General features: G+C 43.0%; 1 protein-coding gene across 2 annotated transcripts in view; it reads left to right on the forward strand.

The window, feature by feature from the left end:
* Nucleotides 1-1068: 1068 nt before the first annotated feature.
* COMP (cartilage oligomeric matrix protein) overlaps nucleotides 1069-17696 on the forward strand; it is a 61002-nt gene continuing 44374 nt past the window's right edge. Inside the window, exons 1-3 of one of the 2 annotated variants that reach the window (XM_030220176.1) lie at nucleotides 1069-1215; nucleotides 2498-2527; nucleotides 12779-12864. In XM_030220176.1, the coding sequence (XP_030076036.1) occupies nucleotides 1137-1215; nucleotides 2498-2527; nucleotides 12779-12864 (195 nt within the window). In that variant the 5' untranslated portion in view covers nucleotides 1069-1136. The remainder of the gene's footprint in view (nucleotides 1216-2497; nucleotides 2528-12778; nucleotides 12865-17696) is intronic. The other variant, XM_030220177.1, reaches the window with a different exon arrangement.

A 17696-nucleotide genomic window follows, 5' to 3' on the forward strand; every position in this document is an offset into this window, starting at 1 on the left:
GAAGATGTGCTGGTAGCAGGATGTACAGGGTCCCCCATGCAAATTTTGCTAGTTGTGGCCAGCATGTTTGCTTGTTTTTCCAAAAAATAAAAATATTGTCATCTGCATCAATCAAACATAAATAACAGTCCCTGTGGGCTCTGTACCCATCCCCATCCCCGCAGTTACTGCAGGTTCCTGTCCCTGTGTCATTTTGTACATCAGAGCTTATACCTGGAGTTGTCTCAATATTTAACTGAATGTCCGCATTGGTACAGACTGACACAAGCACTTTGCTCAGAGGTTTCATGCATGCTGGAAGTGCCTGACTTTTGGCTTTTTCTCCTTGAACATACAAGGAGGATTTATTCTGCGACTGGACCTGTTAAATGGAACAAGTTACTGACCCCCCCCCCCCCCCCTCAGGAAACAGAAGGACTTTGCAGTGTTTAAAATATTACTAAAGCAACATTTATTAGCACAGACAGTTTAGTGCAATAATTTGCAAAGACTGTAGGATCTCTGCTTGATTGAATATTGAAACTGGTATGAGATTGCCTTTTTGTTGGTTTACATTGCAAATAATAGTTGGTTATTGTATGATTTTGTTTTGTTTTTATGTTTTTTATTATTACATATGTTTGTTTGTAATTCTCTCTAGATATGGACAGAATATAAATTACAATAAATGGAAATGAAAATTCCAGTCACTGGCTTCCGACCATCCATTAGAATCTACCTTCCCTGGCTCATCGGGTTCAGAAAGGGCAATAAAGCTTTATTAGAAGCAAGCAATACAAGAAGTTTAACAGCAACTAAAAATCACCCATAGCAAATAGGCTTGCATAAATACAAAATCAAGTTTTCCTCTGGCTTTTACTTGCCAGATTTCTTTCCATTACTAGGGATATAGAAAAAACACAGACAGACACATTCTTTCCTAATTGCTTTATCATACTGTTTATTTTTCTAAGGTTCTCTCCCTGGATATAGAGCCAGATATTACGTCTTCCCAGTTGGAACTTCAGAGGAAGGGACCCAACTTCATAAATAGTAAAGCCATGGACAATTAGGGGCAGTGCAGCAAGGTTGCAGCAGGAGAAGGAAATCAGAGGCGTGGAGGTGGACAACTCCTCTCCTACAGGATTCCAAGAAAAATGCCTTCAGCTCTGCTATGCATTCAGCTTTTGGGTCTGCACTGCCTTTTAGTAGCAGGCCAGGAGTTAGTTGAAAGAGGTGAGTGAATAGTTTTAAGACTATTTTTCTCTATGTACAGTGCTGAGAAAAACATATGCATGACAAAAAATGATTTCAGTTGCTTCGTTTTCCTTTTAATAATTGGATTTTGAATTGTTTTTTTTAGTTTGCATTATAGATGTGTTTTACTATATTTATTTATATTTGTAATATGTTGGATTTTTTATTTATATGGTTCCTCGCTTGGGGTGTCTTGCATTTAAGTGGGTTATATATTTACAAATTAAAATCTAAGTTAAACTTTTTTTATGTTCCCATATCTCATTTAGTGAAGTATTGTTGGGGCTCACTTGCATAAGGTGATTTGCATGGCAGTGCAGTACAGGGGTGCAGGAAAAGGGGTAACACAAACAAGTACATCAGATGACAAGGAGAACCCTGATCCAAAAACGCTGATGTCCTGCAAATGATATTGATAAGTGAACTGATGGGAGACCCTCCTATCTAGATAAGAAGGCTGGTACATTCTTTGTGATACAGTGCAGTTCTGTATGAAAACAAACCCAGCTCACCATTCTGTGCTTGAGAGAGTATCGCCACGCTAGCTGTGGGAGTTGAAACCTCCTTGTTTTTATTATGAGGCATAGTTACTAACACCTGCTACTAATTAACATGTTATTTTACCACTAACTTGGGCTTATGCAATGAGATCTAGTTAATAATAAATGAGATTAACAATAACACATTTTGATAGTAGCCCTTGTTAGTAAATACATCCCTTAAAATTTTATTTCCTCATGCTTATCTTCTGTGAAATCAGACCCTATACCTTCATGCATGCAATAGGGTAAACCAGGACTGGATTCATCTGTTCTAAAAAAAAAAGTTTTTTAAAAACCCTCACGAGAGATTTTCTAGGGCAGTGTTTCCCAAGTCTGTTCCTGGACTACCCCTTGCCAGTCAGGTTTTCAGGATATCCACAATAAATATGCATGAAAGAGATTTGCATATAATGGAGGCAGTGCATGCAAATCAAGTTCATGCATATTCATTGTGTATATCCTGAAAACCTGACTGGCAAGGGGTATTCTAGGACTGAACTTGGGAAACACTGTTCTAGGGTAGTGTTCTCAAACCTGGTCCCTGGAGGCACCCCAGCCAGTCAGATTTTCAGGATATCTACATTGAATATTCATGAGGTAGATCTGCATGCAGTGGAGGCACTGCATGCAAATCTCTCTCATGAATATTTATTGTGTGTATCCTGGACCAGGTTTGGGAACCACTGTTCTGGTGTTTTTCAATTGGATTTCCATTTTAGATTACTCATCTTTTCAAGTCCATGCAGAAGGTGAGCTACACTCAGGTGCAGTGGTTATGATTCCAGAAGGTTTGTAATCTAAACTAGTATCTGAGGCAGTGCAGAGTTAAGCGACTTGCCCAAGGCCACAGGGAACATCAGTAGAAGGATTTGGACTCCACTTTCTTTGCATCTCAGCCTGTTAATCCTCCCTCCTTTAATAACCTTATTGAAATTGACCGGAGACTCATCAGGTTCCTGTTATTTCTATGTTGTAAGAACATGGTGAACCTCCCCCATTATTTTCAGTCTATGGATGAAGTTCATTGGAAGATATTGAATTATTGCATGATGCTTTGCATCTGGTATTGAAAAGTGCTTACTGCTAATCTATCTGATCATTCCTTAGGTTTTACTAGGGTAGAAACAGAAAATAATGGCAGATAAAGTCCAGATTTCCCATCCATATACCATCTACTATCTCTTCCTCCCCCTTAGAGATCATATATGCTTGTCCAATGCTTTCTTGAAATCAGATCCAGAGTTCATTTCTACCACTTCCACTGGGAGGACATTCCACACATCCACTACCTTTTTCCTAAAGAAATATTTCCATAGATTACTCCTGAATCTATCCCCTTCAGTATAACTGAAGCCCCCCAGATTATACAAAGGAATAACTCAAAAGAACAACCAACGAGGTTACTTATTTAATGGGTGGGTTAAGCATCATTACAGAGAAAAAATGATAGTGAATTTCAGGAAGACATAATATATTTATGTTCCAAGTAACATTGAGGAATTTCTGTGTGGTTTGGGGGAAGTTTCAGAGTGATCCTTTGAGACATTATTAATCATTGTCCAGACATGTGAGTCTATGCCCTGGTCTGTCGGGCAGCAGAATTTAAAAAATATTATTAGCATTTAGCTCATGCTTTTCTCGTGATAGTTTAGGATGAGTTATATTCAGATATGCTAAGTAGTTCCCCATCCCCAGAAGGCTTACAATCTAAGGGCCCCTTTTACTAAAATGTGGTAAAATTCAGACTTAACACGTTTTAACATGGGACTTTCCCACACGCTAAGCCCAGATTTAATGTGGCACTTTTTAGGGCTTATTAATTTTTTGCAGGTCATGCGCATTTTGTGGTAGCCTGTTTTCTCATTTTAATGACACATTAAGGGCCCTGTTTACTAAGCTGCACTAGAGGCGTGTTAGCGTTTTTAGCTCACACTAAGTATTAGCATGCACTACCGTATAGATGCCCATAAAAACACTTTCACACCTTAGTAAACAGGGCCCTAAGAGATGAATGCTTTTTAGTAAAAGTGCCCCTAAATTTGCAGCTGAGGTAATGGAGAGTCAAGTGACTTGACCAAGGCCAGAAAGAGTGTCAGTGGGATTCAAACCCTGCCATTTCAACATCCTGCTGCTCTAACCACTAGGCCAGTGGTTTATTGCTACAAAATAAGTGCCTGAATATATGTAAACCGCTTTGAATGTAGTTGCAAAAACCTTAGAAAGGCGATATATCAAGTCCCATTTCCCTTTCCCTTTATTTATTTTGACATTTATACCCCCAACAGGCAAGGTTTACAATTACCATAAACAAAATATCAAGGAAGAGCAGAGTAGCACAAATAAGATAGAAATAAGAACTAAATAATAAACCACTGATGACCAGTTACAATCTAACGCACTCCATCAATGAGTAGAAACCTCTCAAAGAGGAACGTTTTCAGCATTTTGCGAAATGCCAAGTAATCAGGGTGATCCTTGATTACTGCTGGCAGTGAGTTCCAACACTTAGCACCTTGGTATCTAAAGTCTGTGGAGTGAACCGACTTATAACGCACTGTCTTGCAATCTGGAATATGACGTCTAAGGTAGTCCCTAAAACCAGAGGTTATATTGCATAGGGGAACAGTTATTAAGGGCTGCATGTAATCCGGTGTCATGCCATATAATATCTGAAAGACAAAAACACATAATTTAAAATAATCCTGGCTTTAATTGGCAGCTAGTGCAGCTTGCATAATAATGGAGTGACTCCACCTCCGAAGGGACACCAACTTGTAGAGGTGGAGGGTCTTCTTTGTTTCAATGACTCAGAGGGCTATGCTGAAGGGTTACCCATATCAGACAGGCCTCTGAGGAGAAACCAGACAAAGAGTGTCCCAAACTGGGAGAGTGGTATGATGATGACCTGAAGTTCGTATGCCCAGCGGCCCAGCTGCCCTCTGAAGTTTTGTCTTCTTTATGTAAATTCCCTCTCTGCAATTGCACTTTCCTTAACTGAGAGGAAGGGAACAACTGGCGGTCAGCCGTTGATGGCCAGCGTTTTGTCCCCTGAGCAGCAAGTGTGGGACCGCTGCGCGTCGAACTGCCCACAGATGAAAGGGTTGGCGAGTCCTTTGATTAGCGTCGGTGAAGAAGCGACAACTCCATCGCTCCTGAATTATTCAACCACCACGTCCAAAGGAGTGGAGGAGTGAGTTAGAGGCATATGCTGAAACGGAGGACGTTTACAGCAGAACCCGAATCGGCGGAACCACTCCTAAACACCTCAAGAGAAATCACCTTGGAGTTTTTGGCTTCCGTGGAGGTTACATTGAATGCCATCTGGAAGGCACTTCGGGACCTGACGGCAGTAGTAAATAACTTTGCTTCAGATATAATCTTATTGGCGAGTTACATGGACAATTTGACTGAACCCTTTGAGAGTGAAAAATTGATATAATAAATGAAGTTCTACACAAGCTAGAAGTGGTTATGATCCTAAAAATGATAATGGACCAGAACCTTTGAATGATAAAGTGGATGTTATTGTGGATGATTAATGTCGAGATTATTGTTTTTCCCAGAGTTCCAGGTATGACTCCTAAAGTTTTCCTCAGAAATATTTCCTTAATTATTACTTCGAAAGGAGTGAAGCCTGTGAAAACTGGGATTGCTTTAATCAGTGGGATTTGAATTAGAAACTTAAGTATATGTATTGTTAAATAATTTCTGGTTTTTAAAAGAGAGAGAATGTAATCAGATGTATTATTTCTAACTAAAATCTGGACAATAAGTATGTTCTCAATGAAATGAATTGACTATACACCATTTTTGGTCTTGAAGAAGCCAACCAGATGATCAATGTGGAATAATGAATTAGATGAGTAATATCTGGGGATAATCAGGTTAATACCATGTTTTCTTTTTTCTGTTTACTGTTTAATTGATCTCCTTGTCTTATCTCACTCTCCCTATTTTTCTTCACTTTGTGGTCTAAGAAAGAGAAAGATTGTATATAATCCATATATCTAGTTGGGATTGTTTTCTTCTTATCTTGTATTAATGTGCAGTCATCTCTGTATTACTGTTTGCAAGTGGCCCTTGTAAAATGAAAAATTATAAATAAATGATTAAAAAAAAATAATAATAATAATGGAGTGACTCTATCAAAACTTGATACCTTGAGGACAAGCCTAGCTGCTGTATTTTGGGCCATTTGCAGCCATTTTAGGATACTCTCTTTACATCCAGCATAGATGGAATTGCAGTAATCGAACTGAGTTAAAACCAGGGGCGTAGCTATCATGGGGCCACGGGCCCCCATAGATTTGGCCCTGGACCCCCCTGCTGCAGCCCTCTCAACCCCCCTTCCCGCCGCCAACCCTCCCCTGCCGCCATCGCGTACTTTTGCTGGCGGGTGACCCCAACCCCCGCCAGCCAAAGTCCTCTTCTCGGCCGTGCGGCATTGCATGCTGAATGATCTGATCTGCACGTTGTACATGCAGTACGTCAGATGCACGCACAGAAACAGATTCAAACTTGATCAGATCATTCGGCAACACTGCGCGGCCAAGAAGAGGACTTCAGCTGGCGGGGGTTGGGGTCCCCCTCCAGCAAAGGTACGCGGCGGGAGAGGGTTGGCAGCGGGAAGGGGGGGTCGAGAGAGTTGCGGCGGTGGCGGTGGGGGGGGGGAAGTTGGCGGTGGGCAAGGGGGGTCGGCGGCGCCGGGAGGGGGCTAAAATGTGGCCCCTCCCCTCGGGCTCTGGACCCCCCTCCCGTTGAAGTCTGGCTATGCCCCTGGTTAAAACCAAGGATTGAACTAGCGTATAAAGATGTCAGTCAATGAACTAGCAGTCTAAAGATGTCTGATTCTCCTCAGCTTCCAGAGACCTGGAGGATTTTTTCACTACTGAGGAAACCTGAGGCTTGAATGTTAGGTGACTGTCAATTAAGACACCCACAGGCAGATGATCCCAAGCCCCACACTGTTCTAAACAGTGCTCAAAAAATAGCGTAGGAACAGCGCGGTACTATACTGCTCCTACAGTCACAAATTTACACATGCTATTATCTCAGATCATAGGGGAAAAGTGCGGGAGGATTGTGCCTGAACGTGTTTGGCAGGTCAGGGCTGTCAAAAGCCTGACCTGTCAGACAGGGGCTGGAGGTCCATGGGACCTCCAGACCCCCCTCCATAAAAGTGAGGCCCTGGTAGCCTAGTGCCCCCCAAGCCCCCATAACCTCCCCCCTCCCAAAATAGCGACATGGGGGACATGTTGCTATTTCGGGAGGAGGTTGTCGGGGCTTGGGGGGCACTAGGCCACCAGGGCCTCAGTTTTGGAGGGGGTTACAGGCATCCAGTGGAATCTCATGACACAGTGGCAGCCTGGGCTGCCTGACTCTGATGGGCAGGGGTGTGGGGGTGGGAACAGAGTCTTAGCCCTAACGCCAGCTGTGGTATTCTGCCCCTAAGATCAGAGTGCTGTGCTCTGATTATAGGGGCGGAATACCACAGAGCTCATTTATAATTTGCATGCCATGTAAATGATGGTTCTAGTGGCCTCTAGCACCCGCATTTAGTTTTGATCATCTGGGCACCAGTACCCTAAGCACAATGTCTAGGGGGTAGGGCATGTTGTCAATGGTAAAATTATTGTATACTGTATGGTCGAAGGGGTTGGTTACCACAACAAATCAAGACCAAGCCTAATCTTAGGGACAATTTCTGGAAGACCAGTTTAGAAAGGGATATAGATTGTGACATCATCTGCATAAATTAAAGTGCAGAATCCTGCTGCCTCCGGTCTTTCACCTAATGGAGACATCATAACATTGAACAGGACTGGAGACAGCAATGAGACCTGTGGCATCCCACAGTCAGGAGACCAGGATGGTGAGAGAGAAGCTGACAACTTCACCTGATACAATCTAGATTTTAGGAAGCCGTGGAACCATTGGTGAACCTTCCCACACAGTCTGAATTGGTCCAACAGGCCTAAAAGCAACTCATGATCAACAAGGTCAAAGGCACTTGACATATCAAATTGCATCACTAAAAACTTAGCCTAGATTTATTGCTTTCCTAAAATCAGATACTAAGGTGGTTAAGACTGTCTCAATACTATAACAAGGCCTAAATCCTGATTGGGATTTATGCAAGAGGGAGAAAGAGGAAAGATGATTCATAAGCTGAATACCAATTATTCCCTCTATTACCTTAGTCAACAATGGGATAGAAGCGACAAACCTGTAATTAGTAAAGTCTCCCAATGAAGCTGAGGTGCTTGTAGGGACTGGAGTAAGTATTATGGAAGACGGTCAATGGATCCTGTTGGTGCAGTTTTTAATAAATAACTTGGACAAGCATCCAGAAGGAAATGTGAGGAAGAACAAAGGAGGACCGCAATCAGTCAGCTGCAATACCAGTATCCAGATTAAACTGCTTGATTGATACGAGATTGAACGCTAGTGGCCTTAAATTGCAGTATAGCACCCCTAATTTTACTTTTTATTCAAATTACCTGGCTAACTGATTAGCAGAGGGAGTGGCTACAGTTACTGATGGTTATGTTTTCAGTTGACAGAAGCCTATTAAGAAGGCTAAAGAGCTTATAGGTATTTAAGTAGTTGCAACCAATTTGCTTTTTATAGTAGAGGGCTTTAGCTTCTACAATCTTTTTCTTATAATCCCTGATAGCCTTCCTCCAAAGCATTTGTTCTCATCAGGTTTATGTCTGGACCACTTTCTTTCTAATTTTCTATACTGCCCCTTCAGGAGAAGAATATCCTGATTGTACCAGGTTGACACCCTATGGGTGAGTTTGGGCAAAACTTTGATGGAAGCCATACTATCCAGGGTAGAACTACATAACTTATCCCACTTACACAAGAAATCTTCACTATTTGCAAATATGTAGTAACAGCGGTTAGTGTATCTGGTTTATAAAAGATTTTGGTAAGTCCCTGGAGGAAAAGTCTATAGTCTGCTATTGAGACAAGCATGGGGAAGCTACTGCTTGCCCTGAGCTTGATGGCATAGAATGTTGTCACTATTTGGGTGTCTGCCAGGTACTTGTGACCTAGCTTGGCCACTGTTGGAAACAGGATACTGGGTCTGACCCAATATGGCTATTCTTATGAATCTGTGGACTATCAAAGATTCCAGACCAGAATTTTGCAGAATCAGTTCTGCCTCTCGATTTAAAAGGAGGAGAGGTGACAGTGGATTGAAAAGATCTAGTAGCTTCCCTCCAGTAAAGAGTGAACTCCAGAGTCTTATGGTCTGACCAAGAGACATGACACCAGGATGTGTCACCCAGGTATGCACAGTTCTATAAGACAGCAGATCCAGCAGATGACCTCTAATGTAGGAGGACTGGGAATGTGGCAGAAGGAATCACCAGAAGGTGAGAAAATCAAGTAAACTCTGTTTTAATATCCCTAGGGGTATCAAGATGCAAATTAATATCACCTACTAATAAAACATTAGCAACACAAATATTTGAGAGGAATTCAGTAAAACAGCTTTCTGAGGCAGACTAGCTTTCTGGAGGGCGATAGATGAGAACACGGCATATGGGCTCCAACAACACAGGGTCACTTAATTTACAGGCAATAATCTCAAGATCAGAAGAATTCAGCTGGGACAATAGTTCTGCTTCGAAGAAGGCCTTATAAATGATGGCGATTCCACTCCCTCTCTTTTTAGCTCTAGTTTGATGAAGGACCTTGAAACCCAGGGGACATAAAGCATTGAGTAAAGGATCCTCTGTTTAACAAAGCCACAATCAGGGGCCAGCAACAATCCAAATTCTTTTTCCAAAAACCAATCCCTAATAACATCAGTTTTACTGACCACCGACCTAACATTTACATACCAATTGGAATAGGGAGGTAGGAGGTGAAGACCAAACTAATTGAAGGTAAAGTGATTAAATGGCATCTGCAGAAGGAGATTCCTTGCCTCACAAGAGCACAAAAGAAGCTTGACCGAAACAAGATTGTATGGGCAGGGACTGAGCGATTAGTCCTATGAGAGATTATAATAGGGATCGAACATGGACTCTCCAGAGCAGTAGTGTGAGGGCCGAGCAAACAGTGGACCAATCAATAAGCAGCAGAGCCAAGGAACAAAGTTCACTTGACGCAGTGTGGTAAAAGTCACACTTACAGATTGTCCAGGGCAGATGAAGCTGTCCTACTCCGATGAGCAGTGCCCGACGTCACCAGAAGTTCTGCACGAAGGGGTATGCCAAAGGAACCCTTTGGTGCGATGCCTGAGGTACAACACCTCAGATCAAGGTCTCCCTATGCTGTTAGAAAGTGCTGATGTCAGGGCTAGCAGCAAATCACCGCTGCATGTAAATCTCTCTCATGCATATTCATTTTGGATATCCTGAAAACCTGACTGCCTGGGGTGCCTCCAGTAGGGGCGTAGGTACGAGGGGGCCACAGGGGCCTGGGCCCCTGCAAATTTCATCCAGGCCCCTGGTTTGGCTAGCGGGGGTCCCCAACCCCCGCCAGCTGAAGCCTTCTTCAGCACCGGTCTCTGGCGCAGCCGCGTTCGCTGCCCTGCTCTTCTTTCTTCTTGCTCCTCCTGTGCACGCTGATGCTCCTTTACCTGAAACTGAGAAGGAGCATCAGTGTGCACAGGAGGAGCAAGAAGAAAGAAGAGCATGGCAGCGAACGCGGCTGCACCGGAGACCGGTGCTGAAGGAGGCTTCAGCTGGCGGGGGTTGGGGACCTCCGCCAGCAAAGGTATTTGTTTGTGGGGGGAAGCAGCAAGGAGGTGAGGTGAGGCAGTGGGGGGGGGGGGGGCAAGGCGAGGCGGTGGGGGGCAATGAGGCAACGCGAGGCAGTGGAGGGGGGGCGGCACTCAAAATGTGCCCCCAACCTCAGGCTCTGGCCCCTTCCCACCGTGAGGTCTGGCTACGCCCCTGGCCTCCAGAACCAGGTTTGGGAACTACTGCACTAGGCTACTTCCCTATTGCATTCCATAGCCAGGCTGTGTAGCTTATTAATATTATTATTTTTCTTAGTGCAAGCATTAAACACAGTTCCAGTTTGCTTGCTTATAACAAGATTCTATTTATAACTGTTACAGGTAACTGAGTAAAGCAATGATCCAGCAAATTCCCAGTACAAAGAATTATCAAAGGAGCCATTTTACTAAGCTGTGCTAAGAAATGAGCTTAGCACATACTTACATAGGACTTTTCTACATGCTAAGCCCATTTTTAGTGTGGCTGTCAAAAAGGGCTTTTTTCCATTTGTTGAATATCTGGCTGGGCTGTATGATAATGTTAGCAGTGACAAGCCATCTTAATAAATTACCGTGAAAGCACTTTCCATCTCCTATGTATGAGGTGCTAAGGGCTCTCACATTACGAATGCACCATTTAGTTAGCACAGCAGTTCAGCGCACTAGCTGATTCCTGTATTCACACCCATTCTCTGCCTCTGACACGTCCGCTCCCCAAAAAATGTAGATGGTAAAACTAATGTAAAATGCTTTGGCACGTCCCATGTTAGGCATTTTTGATGTGTTAGCTGTGCATTAGCTTAGTAAAAGGACCCTAATGTTCTTTCCACAGGTTTCCCTGATCTGCAACATCAAAATACATATTACACTTTGGGGTCCTTTTATTGTGTGCTGAAAAATGGCCTGCGGTAGTGTTTTGGGTGCGTGCAGCTCCATTTTTCAGCACGCCTGCAAAAAAAAAATGTGTTTTTTAATTTTTACTGAAAATGGACGCGCAGCAAAATAAAAATTGGCGCGCGTCCATTTTGGGTCTGAGACCTTACCACCAGCCATTGACTTAGCAGTAAGGTCTCACGCATTAACCTGGCGGTAATGACCTACACGCATCAAATGCCACTTGGCACGCATAGCGGGCGTGTGCCAGAAAATAAAAATGATTTTTCAGATGTGCATATTGGACACATGCCAAAAATGAAATGACTGTAAGAGCCACGTGGTGACTCCAAATTGGCGCACATTGGGCGCGCATAGATGCTTACACGGCTTAGTAAAAGGGCCCCTTGTATCGTTAATACCTTTTTTAAAGAAACAGGGGTCTGAAGATTATTTGCTATGGCCCTATTTCACACCTGTTTTTTTTTCCCCATGGTTTTCTTTCCCATTTCCTTTTGGGGAATTTTTGTTTTCATAAATAACTGAAGGTTTGTAGGCAGGGTTGCCAACTCCTGAAAATGTACCTTTTACTATTTCCGTTTTCTGCGCAGCTGTATTTGCTGTGGTGAGACTCGGTCTTTACTTGCAGCCTTGTAGAACATGAGCCCACTCTGCTGCGGATGAGTCCTCTCATGCAAGATGATTTTACTGCATAACATAAGACTATAAGAATAGCTATATACTGGGTCAACCGATGGCCCATCTAGTCCAGTATCCTGCTTCCAACAGTGGCGAATCCAAGTCACAAGTACCTGACAGATTATTTTTAAAACAGTGAAGCAGGACACTGATGGAACAACAAGGTGGAAGCTAACGTTGGAGGAAGCCGATTCCATTAAATGCCCCAACAGGGGTCCAAATGGTACATCACAGTAGAACAGCGCTTCTTGCAGAACTTCACCAATTATAATAATTAGATGTCCAAAGGACACAAGTATGCTGTAAACAGCACGCACAGTATAACATCTAAATGCCAAAAAAAATGATGCTGTACTACTGAAGCAGGCTTTTGCCGAAACGTGGGCTGTGTCGGGTCTTTTAATAAATTGGGCTTCCCACTTCACTGTTTTGCTTCTTGTTTGGTTTGTTGCTGTTTCCCTCGGGTCTGCTTTGCCAGATTATTTATTTTGTTTAAAACATATTTTTTTTATTCATTGTTTTATTCACTCACGTTCATTGCATTTACTGACATTTGGCAACCCTGTTTGCAGTCCATAAAAATCTCAGGTTGTAAGGCACCAGCTTTAAGTACAATAAACCTGCCTACCTAAAGTAATAAATATCTGCAATCTCACTGATAATTTTCAATTGCTTCTCATATTGCCAGGGGGAAATGTTCAGCCTCAGATGCTCAGGGAGATGAAGGAAACCAATCAGGTCTTGAAGGAGGTCCGAGAACTGTTGAAGCAACAGGTAAGTGACTTCTTATTCTTCGTCCTCTTCCATCAGTTAGCATTTCTCTGTAAGGAACTTGACACCAAGAGAATCACTGGATCCTTGCCTTCCTTTTTTTTTTTTTTATCTTTTGATCCAGAAGTGTCCTCCTACAGTAGTTTGGATTTCCAGCTTAATCAGAATCAACCTCTGCTAGGCTATTAAGAGCACCAGATTATGAACAAAGCTTTCCAGGTTTTGTGATATCTAAGCAGAAGCAACCAAGGTATTTAAATCAAACTGGGGAAAAGTCTTAAAAGGCTGATTCCATAATAAATATTTTGCTAAAACTTGAGACTTCAAGAAAAGGAACTTAAATCTATGAAGGGCTAACTCACCTCATTTGATCATACATTCATTTGTCCTTATACATTCATGTTTCTAAAATAGGACAAGCAATTATCTGCTTCCATATCTTCTGGCAAGGATAAGACACTGAGACCATAGATACATGAGAGAAGGGAGACAAAATGGGGCCTCTGTGTACCCACAGAAGATGAAATCATTTGGTTACCCTTCCCCCACCCCCACTTTCCAAAGCAAAACTCACACTGATCCCCTTTAATGCTGAGGTGCCTCTGTTTACTGAAGCTTGGAAGAAGATGTAAAGTGACTCCTTTCTGCCATGGGCAATTACTACCCAAAATCCCATGTTGCTGGATTCTTGGCTAATGGTTTATTTATTTAATTTCTTATATGCCTTCCATAAGCCCGAAAGCTATCAAAGCAGTGCACATTCAGGTACAGTAGATATGTTTCTGATCTTGGAGGGTACACAATCTAAATTTGTAGCTGAGGCAATGGAGGGTTAAGTGACTTGCCCAAGATCACAAGGAGCTGCAGTGGTATTTGAACCAGGTCAGAGGTCTTGGGAAGGGGGTCAAGTGCAACCCACTTAGGTGGTACCCCTGAATGAAAATGGGCCAGAAACAGGCGAATGATTAAAACATAAACCCATGCATGACTTAGTTTACCTAACAGGACATTTCAGTTGTAGAGAAAGACACATATGTAGTGAGTCTACCCATTCTCCTGCTGTAATGCTGAGTCCACCTTCCAAAAGAGAAGGCTCCAAGGGCAGCAATACTGAGTTCCTTGCAAGCACTGAGGAGCTTGGACCTCACATCATGCCTAAAAAGCATCTCAGCTGGATGGCATTTTGCTCACAGAGAGATCTCTATGTTCCTCTTCTGTGCTGGCTCTGATAGCAGGCATATGGAAGCAGTCTGGGGCAGTCAGATAAATGGAAGGGCGGACACCGTCTCTGCCAGTATAAACTGGGCAGAGCTCAATCTGTAAAACCATCTGCCTTATTAAATCTCAGACACCAGAAATGTACACTGTTTACTAGAAACTGTGTCCGAGAAGGTTCCTGGCAGCTTGTCAGCTAAAAGGAATATCTGTGCCTCCTGCTCCCTTAACACCAGCCCTGGTCCCGCCAATTAATTTCTCTTTACTGCTGGCTGAGGAGAAGAGGTGTATGTGATCTGGTGGAAAGAGGGAGGACTGGAAGGACTGGGCATCGTAACTACAGCCTAATGTTTAGAGCAACAGGCTGAGAACTGGGGAAGCCAAGTTCAAATTCCACCGCTGAGTCTTGTGACCTTGGGCAAGTCACTTAATCCTCAGGAACAAATAGACAAAGTCTTCCAGGCACAGGACAATATTTACTGTACCATAATATAGCTCAAATACAAAAACCAGGATCTGCTGCTAGTAAATGACAGAAACTTCCTCCAAAGGAGGCTGTCTACACAGTTAGCAGGAAAAAAGGCCTCAAAAAGCTTCCCGATCATCGATGGATCTGCTGAAGCTACAACGGGTCTCACGACCCTACTTTCATCCTTGGCCAAAAAACCTGCTTAACGTTATTTAATTAATTCATCGTGGATACTTTATGTATATGCTCCACCTTTATAGACATTTCAATAGCGTATCTTTTATAATGAGAGAACCACTTATCTTTTATAGTGAGAACTCTCAAATCAGCGTGTCATGCTGTTTCCCTCTCTTCTTTTTATTTTCGATGTGTTAAGCCGACGGTGGCCAGCGTTTCGCATGGCTGCTTCAGGGCTTCAATTACACATTCTGAAGAAAGAGGAAAAAACAGATAATCTCATCTCTACTACAGACTTCTATAAGCAAAAACATATTTCAAACCTACTAAATAACGTTAAGCAGGTTTTTTTTGGCCAAGGATGAAAGTAGGGTCGTGAGACCCGTTGTAGCTTCAGCAGATCCATCGATGATCGGGAAGGCCTTTTTTCCTGCTAACTGTGTAGACAGCCTCCTTTGGAGGAAGTTTCTGTCATTTACTAGCAGCAGATCCTGGTTTTTGTATTTGAGGTAGATTGCTTGATCTGCATTCGAACAGCATTTAGTATTTAGTCCATAATATAGCTCACCATGAGATATTACTGAAAATGGTTTGAGCTCAATCCAAAATCCCTTCCCTTTCCCTCTGCCTATAGAACTTGTGAAAATTCACTTCCTTGTTCCATACCTGACCATGTTCCATCTAGTTAGGGGTAACTCTAATCATCATCTTTCTTTGGTTAGGGTGAGGGAGAGACAGGAGAGGAGACAGTCACAGGAGGGGCAAAGAGAGACACACTGCCTTTCATCTAATAGAAATGATTAAGGGCCAATTCTATAACTGCCCACCTAGGTGCCAAGTCCACAAGTATATTGCACAGAATTTTCCATGGGAAAGAATGTATATACTGTGATGGTATACATCAAGAGGAAAAGGGAGGGGTAGAAAGGGAAAAACAGAGAAAGAACCTACCAATCATAGTAGGGGGGGGGGGGGGGAAGAAAAAGATTGCCAAAGTGGAGCGAAACTACAATTGTCAGAAAGCCTATGGGCAGGGATTGAGCCCAAGGAACAGGAGTCTAATAAAAAGCAGCTGTAGAAGGAAAAGCTTCTTTCAGTCCAGAGGGGCCTCTAACTGAAGCTAAACTGAGGAGCCAAACACCCACAAAATAAAACAATAACGCCTTAATCTTCATGCTCAGTCCTTGAGGGTCGACAATTGGTCAGGTTTTCAGGATATCCCATGAATATAAATGAGTGATTTGAATACAATGAAGGTAGTAAGCATGTACATCTGTTTCAAGCACAGTCGTTAGGGATATCCTGAAAACTTGACCCATTGGCAGCTCTTGAAAACTGGGAGTAAAAACCAAGGCAAGGGGGTAACAGAATAGCTAAATTATCAGCTTTTGACTTTAAAAGCTTGGCTGCTGTTTGTCCGATAAAGCCATAGGAGTCAGCTCTGTGGGTGCTGAAGCACCCCCAGTATTGAACAAACTCCTTGATTGTGTTCAGGGAGAGGTAATTTCCATTGGGTTTAGCACCCCCAATAATTTTGAAAAGTCGACTCTATAGAAAGAGCCTGTGAAAAATCAGTACTATTGGGTGGTAGCACCAGTGGTTGGGAGGCGGGGCTAGTAACTGGGCAGACTTCTACGGTCTGTGCCCTGAAAATGGTAGATACAAATCAAGGTCAGGTATACATATAAAGTAGCGCATATGAGTTTCTTCTTGGGCAGACCGGATGGACCGTACAGGTCTTTTTCTGCCATCACCCACTATGCTACTATGTATCATAGAGTCTGTTCTTGAAATTAAGAAGACTGAAGTAGCAGCATTAGCAAAACCAGGTAATGGACAGTTAAAATGAAGAAAACATTAAAAGCCTCTTTCTTTATTCCTATTTCATTTAATACTGCTTTACTGAAAGGGTGGGAGATGCTTGAAATAGCCTACTGCCAAAGGTAATGGAAACCAAAACCTTCATGGAAATTATGCACGCTTGGGACAGACATGCACTGCAGTGGAACGGGCAAATGATGCTGGGAAAAGGGCGTGGATGAAATGAAGGAAAGGCTTGAGGATTTGCTCAGGCACATGAAACTTTAGAGAGACAGAGAGGGAAAAATAGAAGCTAATGAGCAGAGACTTCTGTACAATTACATCAGGCTTCCATAAAGACAGGTCATCTGCATGAAGCAACCATGCTTATCAACCTAGCAACACTGGGGTATCCTGCATGGAATGACCATTATCTCTGGCAGTAGGCTAATGGCACTGGGGTAATCTGCAGGAAGAGATCATGCTCACCACCCTAACAGCACTGGGGTATCCTTCATGGCGTGACCTTGGTTACTTACCACCCTAATGGCACTAGGGTAGTCTGCATGGAGCAACCATGCTCACCACTCTAACAGCACCGGGGTATCCTGCATGGAGTAACCATGCTTACCACCCTAATGGCACTGGGGATAACCCGACTGGAGTGATCATGGTTATCATCCTAATAGCTTGGGGTGGGGTGCGTAGCCTGCACAGAGCAATCATGATACCTTAACAGTATTTAATAACCTGCATAGAACAACTATGGATACATCCTTAACAGTACTGAACACTTGTATTAGGCTTCCAAGATAATATTAGAGTTACCTGAATGAAGTGACCACAGTTAGAGTTCTAACAGCATTGATGTATCGAGCATGGGGACTCCTTCAGGAAAACATCAGTTGCAAAAAGATGCCACAGTTCTGGCCTCACACAGAGCATTGAGATTTCTCAATCTTGGTACCCAAAAGAGGAAGAGACATGAAAGCAAACCCTGTTGAGAGAAGTGTAATAAACAGGAAAGAATATAAGGCGACAAGAGGTCAAACCAATATTTTGGACCAATCTGTCTTATGCCCCAAGAAATAAAACATGGGATTTTCATTTTAGTTCAGTTAGATACTGGCAACTAGTGGAGCTTTCCCAGTATTGAGTGGGGGGGGGGGGGGGG

The sequence above is a fragment of the Microcaecilia unicolor genome, chromosome 11 (genome assembly GCF_901765095.1).
Source record: "Microcaecilia unicolor chromosome 11, aMicUni1.1, whole genome shotgun sequence".
Taxonomy (NCBI): Eukaryota; Metazoa; Chordata; class Amphibia; order Gymnophiona; family Siphonopidae; genus Microcaecilia; species Microcaecilia unicolor.